The sequence below is a fragment of the Eubalaena glacialis genome, chromosome 11, assembly GCF_028564815.1.
Source record: "Eubalaena glacialis isolate mEubGla1 chromosome 11, mEubGla1.1.hap2.+ XY, whole genome shotgun sequence".
NCBI classification, from domain to species: domain Eukaryota; kingdom Metazoa; phylum Chordata; class Mammalia; order Artiodactyla; family Balaenidae; genus Eubalaena; species Eubalaena glacialis.
In genome coordinates, this window is record NC_083726.1 from 26,125,121 (window position 1) to 26,146,979 (window position 21,859).

The window sequence follows — 21,859 nt, forward strand, 5'->3', positions numbered from 1 at the left end:
TGTGGTATTTTCCAAATTATCTTGCAGCTAGGGTTCTAGATATAAATGAGGGTTCCCAATTTGGAAGGAAGCAAGGAAGCAGAGATCCACTTCTTGCTGCCTTTTTTTTTTTTTTTTTTTTGCTCCTGAACAAAGCTGTGGATGCAAAATGTTTCTAAAGCAGTATTCCAATATGTATTCTCCAGCTTACCAGTAAGGCAGAGGCAGTTGTGGACGAGACAGTGGATGGTTAACCTGAAATACACTGCACAGGTTTAGTAGCAGTCAAATGGTAGATGGCAAGGAAACATAATGCAGGTTAAAAAGCTAATGACCCATTCCAGCCAAATGGCAAAACATTTTATAAAACTACTGCCACTGTAATATTTGTACCTTGAAAGACAAACCATGTGCCCAACAAACTTTCAGCTCTGCAAAAGAAGGCTGTCTCTGCCTGTGGCCTGAGATTCCAGCTGACTGAAAACAGTAATGGGGGGAGGGGCAGAGCAGTGTTCTCATGGCTGGAAAAGCCAAAAGGCAGGAAATAAGATGGCGGCCTGAAGCCTTTCCGAAGACCCTCCCTCAAAATAATGGGAACCAGTCCAGCTGCTAATATCTAATTAAGGGTGATACCTTTCCATCCAAGCCTCTCATTGCAGATGATGCCACGAAGTTGAAAAAGTCCAAAACAGAACCAGTATATAATGTACAGACTTCGGATTTAAGAGCTTGGTCTAAATGAGCTCTTTAACTGTGGTTACTTGTGTATGAAACTGCCTAGAAGCAAACAGACTGGAAATCTACTACATTTCAGGGAACTATACTGCTAAAGAAACCAATACCCTGCAAAAACTCATATTCAACCTTTAAAGCAACTCTTCGGTCCACAACTTACACCAGCAGGAATCAGGCTGTGAAAGGTATGCATTCCCCAAGAAAGGTATACTTTAAAACCCATCTCATATGAGGCAATGGAGTGCTAAGAGATGAAGAATAAGTTCTCAGAGGGCAAAAGCAAAGGTCGTGGATGACAACGGATAAGAGTTAATCCTAGAGAATAGAACAGGGGCTACAAAATAAGTTAACCAAGGAAGTCTTCTTGAAGGAAGACTTTACAAGAAACAGATGGCACACTCAAAAGGGATAACTGGAAAGAGTTTAATGAAATGACCATTTATTTACCAAGCCGTAAGAAGGGTTGAGGCAACCAATAGGGGATAGTGAAGCACCCAGGGACTAGCAACAGCAGGAAGTTATTATCTTCCACAGGCCTAAAGGCCAAAGGAAAGAAGCAGTGTCACTGAAGCCCTGTAAGAGATGAAGTTAAAGGAGTCCCCCAAGAAGACTTGCAGCTTTAGGTACAGGAACACAATCATTACCAAATGGTAGCCCTGCTGGGAGGGAACTAGGAATATAAATATCTCTCCAGTGCTCTCTCTTCTACCCTCTTGCTATATGTTTGCGTCCTCCCAAAATTCATATGTTGAAACTTAATTCCCAATGTATCAGTATTTGGATCTGAGGCCTTTGAGAGGTGCTTAGGTCATGTGGTTGGACCCCTCAAGAATAGAATCAGTACCCTTATAAAAGAGATCCCAGACCCTTATAAAAGAGATCCCACAGAGTTCCCTCACCCCCTCTACCATACGAAGACACAGGGAAAAGACAGTCATTTATGAACCAGGAAGTGGGTTCTCATCAGAAAACCATGCTGGCACCCTGAATCTTAGGTTTCCCAGCCTCCAGAACTGTGAGAACTAAATTTTTGTTGTTTATAAGCCACCCAGCCTATGGCATTTTGTTATAGCAGCCTGAACAAATTAAGATACCTCTGATTTAAGAGATCTTTCTCATTGGTTGAACCTAAATGGAATCCATAGGACAAGGAAATACAGGTGATGCATTCCATAATGGTCAGGGTAGAACTACGGGTCTGGAGGAGCACATGAAGAAAAATCATCACTAACAATAACATCAATCCCTTGCCCATACACCTATTAAATCACCTACTAAGAACAAATCACAAAGGAAATTACAAAATCGTGAGACAAACCACATTTCAAAACTCATGAAATACAGCCAATGCAGCACTCATAGGGAAATTTATAACCTTACAAATTATTTTTAGTACTTAAGTCTTTAACTCAAGAAGCTAGAGAAAAAAAAAAAAAAACAGCAAAATAAACACAAAGTAAAAGAAAGAAAATAGATAAAAGTTAAAAATTAAAAAAAGAAAAAAACACTAGCAAATTCAATTGGGTCCATCAAACAAAACCAATAACTGATTCTTTGAAAAATATATCTGGTAAGTCAATACTGCAGCAAATCTATGCAACATAAAAAGAGAGGGCATGAATAACATAAGTAATAAGACCTAATCAGGTCACTTACATTAAGTCATTTAATACTCACAACTGCTCTATGAGATTGATACTGTCATTTCTACTTAATATTGAGAAAACTGACACATAGAGAAGTTAAGTAAACTGCTCAAAATCGCATTAACTATTATGTACTGGAGCTAGGATTTCCTATGCTGTCCAACTCCAGAGTCTGTTCCTTTGACAACTGTATTACACTCCCTTTCAGAATAAAAAAAGACTATCAAAATATCCCCCAAAATAGAAAACTGGAACTAAGCAACAACCATAAAAAAAAAGGAACCAATAGACATCATCCATTCCCCACACCCCCAGCAAAGGCCTAGACCAGGGGTCCCCAACCCCCGGGGCCGCAGACCAGTACCTGTCCGTGGCCTGTTAGGAGCCGGGCCGCACAGCAGGCGAGTGAGAGAGGCTTCATCTGCCGCTCCCCATCACTAGCGTTACCACCCGCACCATCCCCCCCCCTTAATTCCCCACCCCACCCCCACTCCCCCCACCCTCCCCTGCCACCCGGTCTGTGGAAAAACTGTCTTCCACGAAACCGGTCCCTGGTGCCAAAAAGGTTGGGGACTGCTGGCCTAGACAGTTTAAGGGCCAATTTTAGCTATGCCTTCAAGGAATAGATCATTCTTGAAAGGTAGCAGAATATGCCACCCCAAAATTATGTCATTGGGCATATTGATTATTTTAGGCTGTAGGCACTTGAAAAAACAGCAAATGAAGGAGAAAACTTTCTCTGAACTCCCCCCCTTATTCTGCCTAAAGACAGATCTTCCAAAAGGAACTCAATTATCATAAATCCCCTCCCTGGGAGTTTCATCAACTGGGGAAGACTGACTCATCACAGGAGAGGAGGCTACACCCAGACAAATTTTGTCATATCTCCCATCTGCTCTTCTAAGGGTCCATTGATCTTTCCTAAGTAAACATTTACTCTTCCCTAAGAGGTCTACACCCCCTCCCCCCATATAGATGGTATCTGAGCCTGAATTCTAAGCCATCTTCGAGTGTTAGAATTTTCCCCTGGGTATTGACAAAGATTCTTTCCTTAATCAAACTTTAGTCAGGCTCCCGAAACTTCTCCTAGGCCGACCTGTGCACTTCCTTGCAAAATCTAGTTTTAACAAGAACCCTGGTTATGTCAGTTTAACAAGAGTCTCCCATCCGCCACAACTGATCACCCTCAATATTGGGTTCCTCATCTTCTACCATTCCCCTAGGTGTAATCATGCCCTATAGGGTTAACAGAAGCTGGTGACTAATAGAGATTCTTGAGCTAGTCTGACAGAACAACAGATAAGGGAACAGCTTGTTAAAACCTCTCTGCTTATAAACTGCCGTCACTGATCAGCTTGCTTTAGTTTTTTCCCCTCTCCTTAATTGCATACCCTCCAAGCTTCACATGGCCTAGGTAATATACCACAAGACTCCTTAACCACCCCACAGATAACACCTCTGATGTATGGGTTGCTATAGTAATGGGGACAGAGACTTAAGTTGTTTTTTCGGAACTTAGAGCCAGCTCTTGTTCAGTTCAAGCTAAGACTGGTTGGGACCACGGCCCCTAACACTGGGCCTGCACAGGTGTTGGATGAATGCTCTTTTGTTGTCAGAGGGCCAAAACCTCCACCCCCAAATCGTGCTAAGCACCTCCATTTTTTAACATGCATCCCTGGAAGAAGCATGTAACCAAGATATGTCTGCACAGAACACCGACTACTTCACTTTTCCCCTACCTCCAATCACCTTTCCTTGCACCTAAGACCACCCTGCTCCTTTACCCCATAAACATCCCACCTTTGGGAGGGTGGATTTGAGACTTGTTCTCCTCCCTTGGCTGCTTTGTGAATAAACTCTCTCTGCTGCAAACCTTGGTGTCTGAGGTAACAGAGGTAATGTCTGACTACCCTAGCCTGTCTTCAGCAAGAATCCTGTTATATTGGTTTAGCCAAAACCCCTCTTGACCCCGTGTTTCCTCTTAGTAATTGAATTCCCATTTATCCATACTGTATTTGCAATAGAACCCAGTTCTATACTGAGGTCTCTTTCCCCCTATTGCACGTCCTGAATGAAATATGTTTTAACTGCTTTAACTACTGTCTAGCTCTGTTTTGTTTTTTTTTAAACAGTATCTCCCGTGTATATATGCAGTATACATGTTGTTAAAAACGGGACAACAGGCCCCAAATGGAGCCACTTATACTAAGATCCACCTTACCAAATCAAGACTTAATTACACTTTTGGCCTCTCCAAGAAATGTAACTGAACAGGACCTGTGGAGCCTTCCCAGGACAGAGCCCCTCCCCCATATCTTCTGCTGTAGCTCCTCTTAGAAGTACCAAGATAACAGTGTTTCATGCATATTTCCTGAGCTTTTCAGATGCTAAAACCGCCACCAAATGGAAGAAATTAGCTACTTGATGATCATGAGCCTGTAGCCCCCAGACCTACTGGTACCTAAGGATTGATAATGTTAACTGCCCTGTTACCTCAAGATCAACCAATCAGAGAATTGTGCATGAACTGAGATGCCAGCACATACCCTGGGATGCCCCTCCCCTCACCTGACCTTTAAAAATGCTTTGCTGGGGCTTCCCTGGTGGCACAGTGGTTGAGAATCTGCCTGCCAATGCAGGGGACACGGGTTCAAGCCCTGATCTGGGAAGATCCCACATGCCACGGAGCAACTAGGCCCGTGAGCCACAACTACTGAGCCTGCGCGTCTGGAGCTTGTGCTCTGCAACAAGAGAGGCCGTGACAGTGAGAGGCCCACGCACCGCAATGAAGAGTGGCCCCCGCTCGCCCAACTAGAGAAAGCCCTCGCGCAGAAACGAAGACCCAACACAGCCAAATATAAATTAAAAAAAAAAAAAAAGCTTTGCTGAAACCCTTCAAGGAGTTAGGGGGTTTTTTTGGGCACAAGCCACCTGTTCTCCTTGCATGGCCCTGCAACAAACCTTTCTCTGCTCCAAACTTCGACTTTTCGGTTTGTTTGGCCTTACTGTGCGTCAGTCACAGGAACTTGCGTTTGGTAACAGAAACAGAATCTTAAGCCAGTCAGTCAGGAACTACCCAATCAACACTAGTGAGGTAATCTGCCTGACAGACCCGTGCCATCTCCTAAAAGAACATGACCTCGACACAACCAATCCACTCCTTTTTTTTAATTTATTTTTTTATACAGCAGGTTCTTACTAGTTATCTATTTTACACATATTAGTGTATATATGTCAATCCCAGCCATAAAAAGGAACGAAATTGGGTCATTTGTAGAGACGTGGATGAATCTAGAGACTGCCATACAGAGTGAAGTAAGTCAGAAAGAGAAAAATATCGTATATTAACGCATATATGTGGAACCTAGAAAAATGGTACAGATGAACTGGTTTGCAAGGCAGAAACAGAGACACAGATGCAGAGAACAAATGTATGGACACCAAGGGGGCAAAGTGGCAGGGGTGGGTGGTGGTGGTGGGATGAATTGGGAGATTGGGATTGACCAATCCACTCTCTGCTAGCCTAACTTCCTTGTCCCACTCCCTTCTGCCTACAAAAGTCTTTCATTTTTTACAGATCCTGGGAAGAAGATCCTTTCCGTCTGCTGGATGGGATGCTGCCTAATTCATGAATCGTTGAAGAAAGCCAGTAAGATCTTTTAAATTTATGCCAGTTGAATTTTGTTTCCTAACAATGTTAATAAACTTTTGTTTTTCTCTTGTTAATCTATCTTTTATGACAGGGGTCTCAGCCAAGAACTCGAAGGGTAGAGGGAAAATTGTTCTTCCTCCCCTGTATTCCCAGTTTGTAAAATCAGTCCTAGAGCACAGAAAGTAATGGGAAGCTGCTTGACTCATTTATGAGGCAAGCAATAAAAATGCTATTGGAAGATTCAATACTGTAAAGATGTCAGGTCTCTCCAAATTAATCCATAGATTCAAAGCAATTCCAATCAAATCTTGGTAGGTTCCTTTTTCTAAAGTGAAAATGACAGGCTGATTCTAAAATTCATTCAGAAATACAAAGGGCTAAAAACAGCCAAAGCAATCTTGAAGGAAAATAAAGCTGGATGGTTTTATTCTGTCAGACACTAATATGTATTATAAAGTTACAGTAATTAAAACAATGTGGTATAGGCACAAGAATGATCAAATTAACCAATGGAAAAGAGAATACCCAAAAACAAGGCCACACATACAAGGTATCCTGATTTATGACAAAGGCAACATTGTAGTTCAGCGAGGAAAGGATGGTCTGTTCAGAAAATGCCAGGTTAGGACTTCCCTGGTGGCACAGTGGTTAAGAATCTGCCTGCCAATGCAGGGGACACGGGTTCAAGCCCTGGTCTGGGAAGATCCCACATGCCTCGGAGCAACTAAGCCCGTGCACCACAACTACTGAGCCTGCGCTCTAGAGCCTGCGAGCCACAACTACTGAGCCCACGTGCCACAGCTACTGAAGCCCGTGCGCCCAGAGCCCGTGCTCCACAACAAGAGAAGCCACCACAATGAGAAGCCCGTGCACCGCAACGAAGAGTAGCCCCCGCTCGCCGCAACTACAGAAAGCTGGCGCGCAGCAACGAAGACCCAACACAGCCAAAAATAAAATGAATAAATAAATAAATTTATAAATAAATAAATAAAGTTGTTTCCTGAAGATGGAAGTTCTTTCTTAAAAAAAAAAAAAAGAAAAAATGCCAGGTTAACTAGACATCCGTGGGAAAAAAACATATTGACCTTTACTTGATACCATACAAAAATCAGTTCCAGATGGATAGCAGATCTAGAAGCAAAAGGTAAAATAAAGCTTTTAGAGAAAATAATCTTTGTCACCTTAGAGCAGGCAAATATTTCTTTAAAGGCACTAACCATAAAAGAAAAAGGTTTACTTGGATTATGATAAAGTTAAGAGCTTCTGTTCATTGAAAGACACTATTAAGAGAGTGCCACACACCTCCTGAGATATTTGAGGTACACAGATCCAACAAAGGACTTATATCCAGTATATGTAAAGAACTCCTTCAAATCAGTAACAAGAAGAGATAATCCAAAAGGAAAATATGCAACAAACTTGAATTGGCTTCACTAAAGTGGATACACAAGTGGTCTTTAAACATATAAAAAGACTCCCTCTTTCCTTATCAGGGAAATGCAAATTAAAGCCAAGAGGAGATACCCGTACACACCTACCAGAATGGTAAAAAGAGAAACTGAAATTAGCAAGTATTGGTGAGGCTGTAGAGCAACTGGACCTCTCTTGTACTGCTGGTAGGAATATAAATTGGTACAACCACTTTGGAATAATGTTTGGCAATATCTACACAGGTGAATGTATATATTTCCTATGACTTAGCAATTCCACGTCTAAGTATATACTCAACAGAAATATGTTCAATAAGACATATATACTAAAAGGTTCACACTAGCACTATTCATAATAGTCTCAAACTGGAAATCACCCGAAGACCATTAATAGTAGAGTGGATTTAAAAATGGTCATGCATTCACATGGAATACTACAGAGAAATAAAAAATGCTCACATGACCATATGGATGAATCTAACAAACAAAACCAGAGAGCAAAAAGTCAGAGCAAAAAGAGCATATACAAATGGAATTGCCCAGTGTGTAAACTATAAAAATAGACAAAAGGAATCTAAGTTAGTTATTACAAGTCTGAATTGTGGTTATCTTTGGGGTGGGGAGAGTGACTGAAAGGGAGTAAGAGGGAGTTTCTGGTGTGCTGGTTGACGTCCAGTTTCTTAACATGGGTACTGGTTACATGGATGTATTCAACATGTGAAAATTCATCAATCTGCACATTTATGATTTGTGCACTTTTCTTATGAATATCATGCTGCAATAAAAATTAACGGATGTGACAAAAAGCAAATAAATTAAACTACAAACTAAAAAAAATTTCTACAAGTATGGTAAGGTTAAGTAACATATGAAAAAACGTATGCAAGGGACTTCCCTGGCAGTCCAGTGGTTGAGACTTCACCTTCCAATGCAGGGGGTGCAGGTTCGATCCCTGGTCAGGGAGCTAAGATCCCACATGCCTCACAGCCAGAAAACCAAAACAGAAAACAGAAGCAATATTGCAACAAATTCAATAAAGACTTTACACCGGGTTCACATAAAAAAAAAAACAAACAAAAAAAAAACAAAGAAAAGTAAAACGTATGCAAGTCATAAGAAGCTACATCCAATAGTAAAATGAGCAAAAAATACAAAAAAATGCTCAAGAAAGAAATAAAAATGTTTCCAGTAAATGCACAAAATGTAAATTAGAACAACAGAATGCTATTTTTCCTATAAAATTAACAAAGATTAAAGGAAACTAATAAGGTTGTTGCTGAGGATTTGGTGAAAATACTCCTAATGGAAACTTGAATAGGTATAACCTTTCTGCATAAGTCTTAAAAAATGTTCATATCCTTTGACCCACTAGTTTTCCTTCTAGAAATTACTCTAAGGAAAAATCAGAGATGCAGTAAAAGATGGACTTATGTCAGTGCTGATTACAATTGTATTTTGGAACAATATAACTATCCAAGAATGGGAAAATAGTTATATTATGATACACATACATGATTGGATATTATGTTATTGTTTTCAAAGAGTAATGAATAGGAAAAGACTCACTGAAAAATACATATAAAACTCTATGTGGTATATTTTTTGTGTTTAAAAAATATCAAACATACATTTGAGTAGAAAAAAAGTCTGTAAGAACACATACTATGATGTTAATGGCCATCTGTGAGTGGTAGGAAAATGAGTGATTTTAATTTTGTGGCTTGTTTTCTACAATGAAATGTTCTTTGAGCATGTATTACTATTATACTCAGATATCTAAGAATAGGGTAAAAAAGTATCCACCCAGTTCCCTCTCTCTAGCAATCTAAGCAACATAGATTTTTGTCTCTTCTTCATCTCCCACATTCAATCTTGTAACTGTTTCCTCGATTTTACCTTAGAAGTATCTGTCCAAGCCATTATTCAATTATTTCTTCTCTCTTTTCCAGAACTCAGGCGCTTGCCTTCCTTACTGACCTCCTCAAATCCAGGCACTTCCTTTTGGTAAAAGAGCCCTATCTTCCACTACTTCTACATTCCAGCCCCATCAAACCACTTTATATAGCGTCACTCCACACTCAAGTCCCTGAAAAATCTACACCAGGTACTTTCACACCTCCCAACCTTGGCATACTCTGTTCTCTTTCCTTATAATGCATTTTCTCCCTTCCATCTCTCTAAACATATTCACAGTTCAAGATCCACCTCCAATATCCATTTACTGGGTGTAGTGTCTCCGAGGCCACAAGAACAGACGGCGGTTTCCAAATCAATCCTCCAATGACAGTTTGTATATATTTCAACATTTACCATTCTGTACTATTTATTGCGTAGCTCTCTGATGGTATGGAATGAGCCGTTTCTTTTCTTAAATTTCTTAAAAATCTTGTCGGATGAATGGATTTTAGTAAAGTATACATACATGCCTTATACAGGGGTGTGACTTTTCACCTGTGTCGGATAGACAAATGGCAACAAAAACACTAGACTGTTTTTTTGTTTTTGTTTTCATTCAAGATGGCAGAGAACGTCTTAAAATAGTCTCACACAAAAGCACTCACACCCGAGCCTCGAATCAGAAGAACTAGCTACACCTAGCGCAAGAGCAAAGGACAAAAGAATTAGATGCTGAGATACCGCGGCCCAAATCACCCACAGTAGGTCCCACACACAGATCTTAAACCACGGTATAAAAAAACAAAAACAAAAACAAAAACTAGCACCTGCTGCCTCCATTCCGAGGGCCACGCCTCGACCGCGAACTGTGACCTAGGGCATTTCTGGATACTGACCCGAACAAATCGAGGACGAAAAAGGGGGAGGCTAAATCGTACGGGTGAGTAGGAACAAGCAGGGCTCTAGTCCACCGGCCTGGCTGGGAATTCTGGGAGGGCCCGAGGCAGAGGCCAGGCGCGGCGAGAGCGCCTCAGGCTACACCTGTCAGGCTGCGTCCAACATTAGGCCCGGAAATTGCCGAGATTCGGTGACCGAGGCCGGCAGGAGCGTCACCCGATTCCTCTCCCCGGGATCGGCCTCTCGCCCGGCCTCCTCGCCTTCTCACTCGTCCTTCTCAAACAAAGGCAACTCACACGCACCGCCATTTTCCCCTTACCTCAAATACCACCTCTTCGTCAAAATCCGGTGTCATCCTTCTCCGCCATGCCACCCGCCTCAGCACGATGGGAAATGAAGGCGGGAGAACCGGCTGCATGCACCCAGGCGTCTGCTTCTGCAGGTCCCGTGAGTCCAGAAAACTACAATTCCCAGCATGCCTCGCAGCTCACGCCCCTTTTTCAGGCCCGCTCATTGGCGCTGAGCTTGAACGTGTGGGCGGGAGGGGCGGGAACGGGCTGAAACTCGGGCCCTCTGATTGGAGGAGGCTGGGGCTTTTGTCCGCCTTTTACGGCCGCGACTAGCAGGGGGCGCCTGGAGCTCCGATTTTTTTTTGGAGCTGGAGAAGGGCGCGCGCCGGCGAAGCCGCGGTGAGCGCTGCTCGTGTGCGCGCGTGGCCGTCTGCCGGGAGCTCGGCTGGGCGGCGCTCGTGCCCGCCTGCCCGTCGCCGGCGGCTCGCGCCCGGGAGCGCCGCCGGGTCCCCGGAGCCGGCCGCGTCCTTTGTGCGGCGCTGGGGTTGCGTCTCGGGGCCGCGGGACGGAATGTGGGCTCTGCCGGGGCTTTTCTCTTCTGCCCAAACTCTTGAAACAATGGACTGTAAGGGGAGCGGGGATTGAGGGGGGCGAGCGGGGAAGCGAGCTACACGGGGGAATCATGACTTCTGCCGCCGGTAAGTGACGGCGCTCGCGCTGCCGCTGGAAAGTTTGTAGCGAGCGCTGCAGGTCTTGGCCTCGGAGCAACTTTGTCCTCAGGGATGGGTTAGCGATATTCTCTCTACCTTTCCTCAGGACTGTGCGGAGGAGACGGTGTCTGCTGCCGGATTTTTTCGTCCCTTCATGCCAAGAGGGGCTCTTTGGAAATCGGGTGTCTCTTGGGACCTCCTTTTAAAAGAAGACCGTGTTGGGGTCTATTAGCGCCAGGTGAAACGGGAAATGTAAAGAGGGCGTTTACTCTTCTCTCTTAAAATTTGAGCGACTTTGCCTTTGCGTATGAAAATAGTTTAGATTCCCATGTTAAGAAATCAGTTATTCTAGGAAAGGGCAGTGTTCCCGGAGTGTTTAACTCGGCGACTAGGCTGAGTGGCTTTAACCCCTAATGTCGACTGGAAACCCTGACCCTTACTAAGTAAAGAGGTTTAGACATTTTTACTCCTGTTTCGGTGGTTTTCCCCTGGTTACCTGAGGAGCAGAGGAGTAGAATTGCCGATGCCAAGGTTTTGGTTCATCTTCATCCAATTTTTTATGGATTTTTCCCCCTATTTCTACCTGGTTAGTGTAGACAAAGCCTTATTTTCTGTCTGCATCCTGTCGTCGTTTCCCTTTATCCAAATGGCAAAGCCTGTTGTATTACCTTTGTGTAGACTTTGAAGAATTCTGGACGTTGTATTTCTAAACATTCTGAAGGAACAGTTCCTATTTTCCAAAATAATTACTGAAGTGGTGTTAAATTCACTTATAAGAACATAGGTTAATTTTTAAGCCAGAACTTAATAATGTATTCAGTATTAAGGAACATTTTTGCCCACGTTGTAATAAATAAACTTTCATTAGACATTTTATAGTAAAATAGTGTAAAGCTTCACCACAGTTACTTCTAGAACCAGCATGTAAGTATCAGATTAAATTTTCTTAGCTTTTCTTGGCATTTATTTTAAATTCCTGCATCTTGCAACTGTCAAACAGCACTCTACATATTCTGGTTTGTATTCTTTCTAAAGCCTAGATATATTGGAGGTTGTACGGCTAGGTGTAATCAGATTACAACTAATGAGGCAAGAAGTTTAGCCAATAGGAATAAGAAAGCAAGGGGTGAAGTGTTCCCATAGTAGTATTCCTGAGGAAGATGTGGATCTTTCCTTTTTGATGCTGTATGTGTGTACAGGAGATATGTCATCGTGTACTGGGAATTATGTTATTTATAAACTCTCTTTTCCTTACCAAAGGGAGGCTTTCTACTTACTTGAGGTGAATTATTTTCATCCTAAATTTCTGTGCCTCACTTTAAGTTTTATTAAGGAACAAGTCTAATTTAATTTCAATTTAAAGTGGTTGGAGATTTTAAAATCCTTCCAGCCAATTTTAACTCTCCCCTCCAGTGTCAAACACATTTAAAATTCATACCTTATATGTATCAGTTTTCAGTTCCAGTCCTAACAGTTTATAATGAACCTATACAGAAGCATTTAATTCTACATTTAGATATGTAAACCGGATCTAGGTCTCAGTCTGGAATTTTATTATTCTTTCATTTGAATGACCCTCGAATAATGCAAACTATTTTTATATTTTATCAACTTTATAATTAAGTCCACAGACATTTTTGTGGTGTTTTAAAAGAGGGACACTTCCTGTGTTTAGCTGAGTTAGTTGGTTTTTAGCATGGCTTGCTGAGAAGCATTAACTACTTTTTTATTCGCCCATCTGTTAAGATTTATTATTTTTTCTCATGTCTAAATGGAGAATATGGAAAAGAACTGGGGTTTTATTTGCATCCTATTCTTATAAAATTATGTGTTCATCATTCTTACAAGCTGTTTATGATGCTCTTTGGAACAGTATTCAGAATTCATTAAAACTTTAGGAATGTTATTTGCAGTTGGGGGAGGGGATGTTTGTTTACACTGAATCTAATCTGTGGTATTTGGGATGGTTGGCTTAATTTAAGGCAATAAGAAAAATGTAGAACATCTAAGTTATATGTATCCTGAAGAAGAGCTTGCTTTGTTTTTCTGTGTCTGTGAAAGAGTAGGCCCACAATAGAGATTTTAGAATTATTCTAATCAGTATATGAAAAAAGGAGAGATAATTATAGAAATATATTTCATATATTTTTGAACATGTACAGGTCTCGGTGTATATGTGCTGTGCTCTGCTTTTTGGCTGGTCCAATAGCTAAGAAAGTGTTGCATGTGGACCGCCACCATCTGTGTGTAGCAGACGATGAGTGTGTTTGTAATTGTTAGTAAAATGGTACCTAGTGCTTTACTTTCTTACCTTATTTTCCCTGGAGCCAAACAGCTGTGTAAATAAAAGATTTGCTGCTATGCTCTAAAAAGCTTTGGGTCTGACTGTTGATACAGTATTAAGATCCAAAGGTGCTGGATCCATTTCCAAACATCGTGCACTTATTTCAAGAGTTTGACATTGGAGCAGACCATAATATAAAGGCTCGTTAGTTTTTGAGCTGTGTTTCTTTCAAAATAGAGCCACTAAAAAATAAATAATTTTAAAATTAAAAAAATAATAATAATGAAGGACTTCAAATATTGCTATTCTAGTGACTTAGTTGAACACTTGTTCCTACTAATAATTAAGAACTTAGGGACTTCCCTGGTGGCGCAGTGGTTGAGAATCCACCTGCCAATGCAGGGGACGCTGGTTCAAGCCCTGGTCCGGGAAGATCCCACATGCTGTGGAGCAACTCAGCCTGTGCGCCACAGCTACTGAGCCTGCGCTCTAGAGCCCACAAGCCACAACTACTGAGCCCGCATTCACCACAACTACTGAAGCCCGTGCGCCTAGAGCCCGTGCTCCACAACAAGAGAAGTCACCGCAATGAGAAGCCCGCGCACCACTAAGAAGAGTAACCTCCACTCGCCGCAACTAGAGAAAACCTGTGCGCAGCAACAAAGACCCAGTGCAGCCATAAATAAATTAATTAATTAAATAAATTAAAAAAAAGAACTTATTCAGTAATCCTATTGAAGTTGATTCCTGCTAACTTTTCAAAATATTCTACATTTAAGTGGATATTGATTTCTTTTTAAAGAAATATCTTGTTATTGAGACATAGTAAAGACTATGCCTATGTGGCAGCTCTGACTGTTCCCAGGCCCTATGTTTAGCATTGGGGATACAGCAAAGAGACAAAGTACCTGCCCCCCTGGAGCTTGCCTTCTAGTGGTGAAGACAGAGGGAGGTACACCAAAGAAAAATCACACAGGACAAAGCGGCTAGAGAATCTAAGGGTTCTCCTGAAGCAGATATCTCCTGAAGTTATCATCTCAGAATCATTTAGGCTTTAGAGAGCTGTTCAGCTCCCTCATTTGCAAGTAAGGAAACTGAGGCAACCAATTCTCCACAGAGGCACACCCAGTTATGTTATTGGCCTCTTTATTTAATTCAGTGAGTATGTGTTGAGGCAGTTAGGTACATAATGCTGCGCTATATCTGTTGGTAATCGACCATAATTCATATAGTTAATTGAATTTCTAGGACACTAAGAATAGAGATTTATGAAAAATGATTGAACTAAAATAGCAAAAATTGGTTGGGTAAATGACCCTGAAGCTTCTGAAAAGGCTCTAAGATTTAGAAAGTAAAAGATTAATGAGACAGGGGTTTTTTTTGTTTGTTTTTTTTAGTTGTGGTAAAATACACCTAACATAAATTTACCATCTATACTATTTTTAAGTGTACAGTTCAGTAGCGTTAAGTATATTCATACTGCTGTGCAGCCCATCTCCAGAACTCTTTCCATGTTACAGAACTGATTTCTTTTTTTTTTTTTTAATTCCTTCAAAATGCCCAGAGGTAGGATGTTTTCAGAATGCTTACAGAAATGAAATCAATGTGATGGTCTGTCTGTTTTCCTTATCTTGAGTAAGATGGGAGGTAAGAGGCCTAGGGCATTCATACTTTCTCTTAAGACTTTATAGGTTAGGAGTTTAATTTAATAGACCATTACACCAAGCTTTATCATTAGGCTTTGAATGGTTTTAAAATTTTTTCTACCTAAGAAAACAATAATAACATGCTTATTGAACACAACTGAAATTGCATGGTATTGGGAATTTGTATTAAGTCATTTTGGAAATACTTAATATCTTTTTTATTATAACATTATCCTGAGGAATTGAATGAGAAGGCATCTGTCGTCAGGTGATCTTGGTTGAACACAGAGTATTAGGGGTTTGAGAAATTCTTCCTTGGTTGGTAAAAGGAAGTAGAGCACCCTACTCTTTTTTTTTTTTTTCCTCCCTACTCATGTCCCTGTAATATCTTCCCGGGTTGGAGTGTTGTGACTAATTTCCTTTGTTGAAAAGAAACTCCTCACCAAGTGAAGAATCGAAGCCTCTGTGTATTCAAGTACTTAAACAATGTCCAGCAGATGATATTTTGAAAGGTTTATGTTTATGTTTTTCACTAAGTTTTCATTAAGCGTTAGATCCTGTTGGAGGAACAAACATAAGTATAAGAAGTATAAGATAAAATATGTTTTACCTTGTCTTGGGAAATATGACGGGGTGATAAGTGATAGTATAGGTAGAAAAACATAAAAGAACGTTAAAAAATGAGGATGTTCAGACTCTGTGTAACTTCATTTTATAGGTCTTTTGTGTGAAGCTTTTGTTTAGGTTCCTGTAGGTTAGTAGCAGATCTTTGCAAATCTAGCACAGTGTAATAGGTGCTCATTGAGTCCTTTTTACATAATGCCAAGAAAGAATTGCTACAATAGGAATTATGGTCATCTTTTAAATGCACTAGAATAGTGGTTATAAATGAAGGGTACACAGCATAATCACCTGGGGTAGAGTGTAGGCATGTGACTTTTTAAAAATAAAGCTCAGTGAAGGATTATAATGAAAATTCCCATTTGACAACCCCTGCACAGAAAAAATACCAACCTTATCAAGAGCCTCAAATATTACAGTATCATTACTTTTCAGTTTGGAAAATTTCTGATTTCTGTATTCCTTTTTAGGTTAGTTTGTGGTTCTAGTGAGATAGGTCATTGATAAAGGGCATTCATACAATTCTACTGTATGTCATTGAGATAGAAGAATATGTAATGCTTATTCACATGAGAAGCTTAGAGTTGCATCCTACATAAACCTTAGGCAGATTCAACTCTTAGCACTCAGCAAATGAACTGAAGTGCCTTCTCCTACATACGGATCTCAAGCAGAAGCCAGTTACTGTATTTCATTTAGTGTTGCCTGAAGATATGGTAATCCATTCCAGAGTTAGAAGAAAAACTGTATTGGACTTATTAAGCAATGTACAATATATCCAAAGCTGTGTGTACTGGAACTGAAGGGCAATTTAAGGAATTTTCAAGAGTAATAATAGACTCTGTATAATATAATATAAACTACCTAGTAAAATGCAAGTTCAGCATATTGTCAAAAGTAAAAATGTTATCAAATTTAATCATTTATCTTGTGCTTTGGTTTTTTGGTTATCAGATTTTTTTTCCTTTCTAGAGATTAAGAAGCCACCAGTGGCCCCCAAGCCAAAGTTTGTGGTGGCAAATAATAAGCCAGCTCCACCTCCTGTTGCACCTAAACCTGAGATCGTGGTTTCTAGTGTTCCACAGTCAACAAAGAAAACCAAACCAGCAATAGCTCCGAAACCAAAAGTTCTGAAGGCCTCACCCGTTCAAGACATCAGGCAGTCACCATCAAGGAAAATCATCGTGAACCTGGAAGAGCATAAACAGGAATTCCCTGAAAGCATTGACAACTCTAGTTGCAAAAACAGAGGGCATCAGAGCAGTGATTATATTTTACCAATGTGTTCCTGCCGTTCTGAGTGTAACCATAAGCTTGGAAATAGAGAGAATTTGTGTGTCAAGCAGCTTGTCTTAGGGCCCCTGGAAATGCATGAAAATTTAGAAAATAATAAAATTGGTGAGTCCTCTTCAGCTATAAAAACTCAGCGTAAATGTGATTCTAATGATGAAAAGGTCAAGAGCCAGAGTGAAGTAGTTTTAAAGGCAAGCATCCTGGAAGAGAAGCTCAAAGATGTTTTAACACAACGAACGTCACCTTTTATTTTTCCACAGAAGCACAGATTCACAGACAGTCCAGAAATGAGTGATGGCTGTAATTCCAACAGACAATTCAGAATTGAATTTGCAGATTTGTCACCTTCCCTGTCCAGCTTCGAAAAAGTTTCTGATCATCACCATTGCCACCTACAACTTCCTAGTGATGAATTTCAAAATTTTGAAACTAGTCAGGGTGACAGTGAAAAAAGCAACACTTACTTTCATTCATCTGAACAAGAAGCTCTAGAAAATGGTAAAAGGAGTACTTTTTTATCTTCAGATAGAGATATTAAGAAATCAGAAGTCAAAGACCTTGGTCCCTTGGAAATTCACTTAGTGCCATACACCCCCAAATTTCCAACTCCCAAGCCCAGAAAGACACGTGCTGCACGCCTATTACGCCAGAAACATATAGATACTCCTAGTGAAAGTACTGAAGAACCAGAGAATGTAAATAGTAGCTCTCCTTGTCTTTCTGAAGATAGTTTGAAAAACAATAAAATCAGTGTTTTTCATCGGAATGTTTTGTGTAACCAAGAACAGGTGGACAAAGTGAAGCCAGGAAATAAAAGTGAATTGAATGTGGACTTCAGCGGTGACAGACAAAACTTAATCAACTCACAAAAAGCTCTGTGTCCTGAAACATCTTCCTTTGAAAATATGGCATCTCCTTTAGAGACAGACTCTAATTTGAGTTCTGACAAGACAGGAGATGGTTCTAGTATGTCACCTGCTGTGGACAAAAGGACCAGTTTTATAAGATGCAGTACTCTATCTATGAGCCTGCCCAAGCAGCTCAGATTAACCTGCACCGAACATTTGCCTACTGCCTGTAACCCGGGAGTGTCTGCCCCTCAACTGCAAAAGGAATCTATGATAAAAGATGAAAGTTCCTCAAGAATTGTCCCCAAAAAACCTCAAAGACACAGCTTGCCTTCTGCAGGAGTGCTTAAAAAGGCTGCCTCAGAGGAGCTTGTGGAGAAAAGTTCTTATCCCTCAAACGAAGAAAAAAGTTCAGAGAAGGGTTTAGAAAGAAATCACCTTCAGCATTTATGTGCCCAAAACCGTGGTGTGTCGTCCTCCTTTGATATGCCTAAACGGGCTTCAGAGAAGCCAGTGTGGAAATTACCTCATCCTATTATACCCTTTTCAGGGAACCCAGAATCCTTAAAGTCTGTTACCATATCCTCAAACAGTGAGCCTCCCACTGCCCTGACCAAGCCTAGAGCAAAATCATTATCTGCTGTGGATGTAGAAAGGTGCACTAAGCCTTGCAAAGACTCTCAAAAGAAGAACTCTTTAAAGAAGTTGCTCAACATGAAGCTGTCCATCTGTTTCATGAAGAGTGACTTCCAGAAATTTTGGTCCAAGAGTAGCCAACTCGGAGACACAACCTCAGGCAGCCTTGCGGGTGGGGAGAGAAAGGGGAGTGAAAGTGATTGGCATGGCTTGTTGGTAGAAGAAAAGAGAAATAAACCCATTAAGGCATATTCGTCAGATAACTATAGCCTGGAATCCCAAAAGAAGAGGAAGAAGTCGCGGGGCCAGACCAGTGCAGCTAATGGACCAAGAGCTGAGTCTTTGGATGACCAACTGCTCTCCAGGGAGTCATCCTTGCAGGCACCTTGCAAATCTGTTATAAGCGGCTGTGCACCGGAGTATGAAAATATACGCCATTATGAGGAAATACCAGAGTATGAGAACTTGCCATTTATTATGACTGTGGGGAAAACTCCAGAGCTGGAATGGCAGAATTCCAGCAGCATGGAGGACACTGATGCAAATGTGTATGAGGTAGAAGAGCCATATGAAGCTCCAGATGGCTCCAAGCTGCAACTTGAACCCAGACATCAGCATTCCAGGTAACACTTAGGTGTCAGACAGACACTACCCTTTTGCTTGCATCACTGAAATTAACCTTCAGCAGCCCTGTGAGGTAGGTTAAGATCTCATACGTGGGAAAAAAATCACTTCCTGAGGGAGTGGTTTAGTTAAGCGTATATTAAATTGTTTCCAAAGTGCAGTCTCTTTTTATCATATAGTCGGGATGGGTGTTTGCAATGCAGCCTTTAAGTAGTTGACTTATTTTAGTAGCTGATTCAAAGAATTTGAACCAGTAGTAGTAGTAGTATAGGTACTACAAGGAACACCTAGAACAGAGACATCCCATTTCCTCTAAAGCACCAACTTGGAAGTCATAGCAAGAACCTACGGGAGGAAATTGGCCAATTCAATGAGGTTTATTTGCGAGGTGTAAGAAATCTGTGAAGTTTTTGAAATCTGTGTTTACCTATGTTGCCCTTGTCAGGTAAAACCTCTAAATTTGCAAAATTCACTACTCTTTGAGGGTTAGTTATTTTACTTGTTGAAGGCTAATTAACTTCAGATGGACATAGGACAAATGCAGGAAAAACATAATTACTGTCCTTTCTCACTTTTGTATGTGTACTTCCTACCTCTGGTGTACCTACTTCATCTGTCTTAACTGAAACCTTGCACATTCTTGATGGTCCTGCTCAGCAATCCTTTGCATCGTGAAGCTTCTACACTTACTTAGTGGGAAGTGTTTATTTCCTATTCTGACTTCCGAGTTATGCTGTGGTATCCTTTATCTAGGTCTGTTTTGACCTAGATAGTAGGTAGAATTGTCTGATTGGTATTCGGTTTTAAGCTCCAAGAGTTCTGGTCATATCTTTTTGTCCTGCATAAGGCCAAGCAAGGGGCTTAGTAGGAATCAGTAGATGTTGGTTGAGTATATGAGAGAATGAGTGAAAGAGAGGCAAAGGAGGTAACTGTGGGAGCAGCTTTCTTCTCTCTCCGTAGTCACAAAGGGAGCCTTGGCATTGTACTTAAAGTGTTTTGTGTTTAACACGAAGTACACAGACCCTTTTTGAAGTCTTCATATTCTTAGGTTACTAACTTCAAGCCTTTGAGTGCTTAGGTCTTAAAATAGGACTTCTGTAGAAATAGTAACACATGTGGCACATAGTAGGGGCTCAAAAAAAAAAGGAGTATTGGGTGAATTGAATAAATCAAATTATTAGGCAAAAATCGCATCAAGTAAATTGTTCTTTTAACTTTCAGATGGTCTCCTAGCACTTTTCTTTACTCAGTCCTCTCTGCCCTTCCTCCTTTAACCCATGAAAGACTTTACCTTCCTTATCTTACTTCCTTTTCTCATATCTGACTCCATTCTGTTTACAACTGTCTACTCTCTGAATGTTAGTACCTAGGCAAAAGCCTCTCCCTTGGCATAAACATTTCAATGGAGAGTGGAGTTAAGTATCCAACTTAAAAAAAAAAAAAAAAGTCTATTTTCATGCCTGCTCTTCTCACCATGGGACAATTTTGTTGGTACTGCCCTCCTTTTAACAAGTTTTTGTGTATTATTTTGTGTGTGTGTGTGTATGTAAGGAATGAATTTGGCTTCTTTGTGACATACTACTATCCTTAGCTAAGATGGAGTTTTTCCTTGAAATTGGAGGTTTGGCCCTTAGTGTAAGTTTCCTGTTGGCCCTCAGGCTTAATCTGAAGGGTTTGTCATTATCTCTAACACAAGCTGTAAACTTCTAGAACTTGTTCTTATGCCTTTAGGGCACTGCTGCTCGGGTGGGGGGAACCAGCATGGAAGGGGTTAATGTTCGCAGCCAGCCGGTGCAGCTGGATGGCATTCATAAGGAGGGTTCTTTCTCAAGGCTACAGGAAACTGAGGGCGGCTTTGGACAGGTTGAAGCTGTCAAGTAGGGCAGCCTGGTGAGGAGTGGGTGAGCTCTGCTTTTGAATTTTGCTTTCCATGGAGATTTTTGTTTAGGCCTGGAGCAGGGAGGCCTAAACAGCCTTGAGATTCCTAAAATGTGCCAGCTGAATCAAAAGCCTTCAGTCATAGGGCTATACTAACGGTTTTGCCTGGGAGGTTGTACCTTTTGTAAACAACATCACGTAGAAAGAGAAAGCAAAATTCAAGCCTTCATGAGGAGGACACCTGGCCACCCCAAAGTAAGGTAAATGAGAAGTGGGGCATCTGTTTCACGTGAGCTGAGTGGATCCAAGTGGAATCCTGTTTGGGAATATGGCTGTTGAAAATATAGATATGTGTTTTAGAGTAATTAACTCAAAATCCAACACCCTAGTTTTCTAAAATGATAAGAAAAAACACAGATGAACCCTGTTTAAGATTCTTCTGCTGAAGTGAATCAAGAGAGTGTCTTTAACAGTTTCTTAGGCCTTGGGGAAGAGGTTTTGGATCTTGCAGAGGGGACTGGTTCAGAGACTCACTAGTTTTACCGAGTCTACATATATAACCAAGAAGATTCTGGATTAGTAAACAGACATTTGCCAAGCTTGGGGTAGCCCATATGGTCACCTTCTTTAGAGTATAGATGTTTCATGAATCCAACTACTTAACATTTACAAATTTATAACAACGTGTTTATAACTTATCAGGAAAGAATTGCAGGCAGCCCCCAATTCCAAAAAGGATTGTGTTCTAAAAGTTCATGATAATTTGGAACTCAGAGTGTGTTTTCCAAAGAAAC

The 21,859-nt window shown here is 41.0% G+C and overlaps 2 protein-coding genes across 11 annotated transcripts in view; one reads left to right on the forward strand and one right to left on the reverse strand.

Moving 5' to 3' along the window:
• Positions 1 to 10,664, reverse strand: part of VEZT (vezatin, adherens junctions transmembrane protein) — a 108,150-nt gene extending 97,486 nt beyond the window's left edge. For all 9 annotated transcript variants that reach the window (XM_061206492.1, XM_061206489.1, XM_061206487.1 and 6 more), the window contains exon 1: positions 10,555 to 10,664. In XM_061206492.1, coding sequence (XP_061062475.1) covers positions 10,555 to 10,653 — 99 coding nt within the window. In that variant the 5' untranslated portion in view covers positions 10,654 to 10,664. The remainder of the gene's footprint in view (positions 1 to 10,554) is intronic.
• Positions 10,665 to 11,200: 536 nt separating this feature from the next.
• FGD6 (FYVE, RhoGEF and PH domain containing 6) overlaps positions 11,201 to 21,859 on the forward strand; it is a 118,401-nt gene continuing 107,742 nt past the window's right edge. For both annotated transcript variants that reach the window (XM_061204368.1, XM_061204369.1), the window contains exons 1-2: positions 11,201 to 11,223; positions 16,759 to 19,186. In XM_061204368.1, the coding sequence (XP_061060351.1) occupies positions 11,208 to 11,223; positions 16,759 to 19,186 (2,444 nt within the window). In that variant the 5' untranslated portion in view covers positions 11,201 to 11,207. The remainder of the gene's footprint in view (positions 11,224 to 16,758; positions 19,187 to 21,859) is intronic.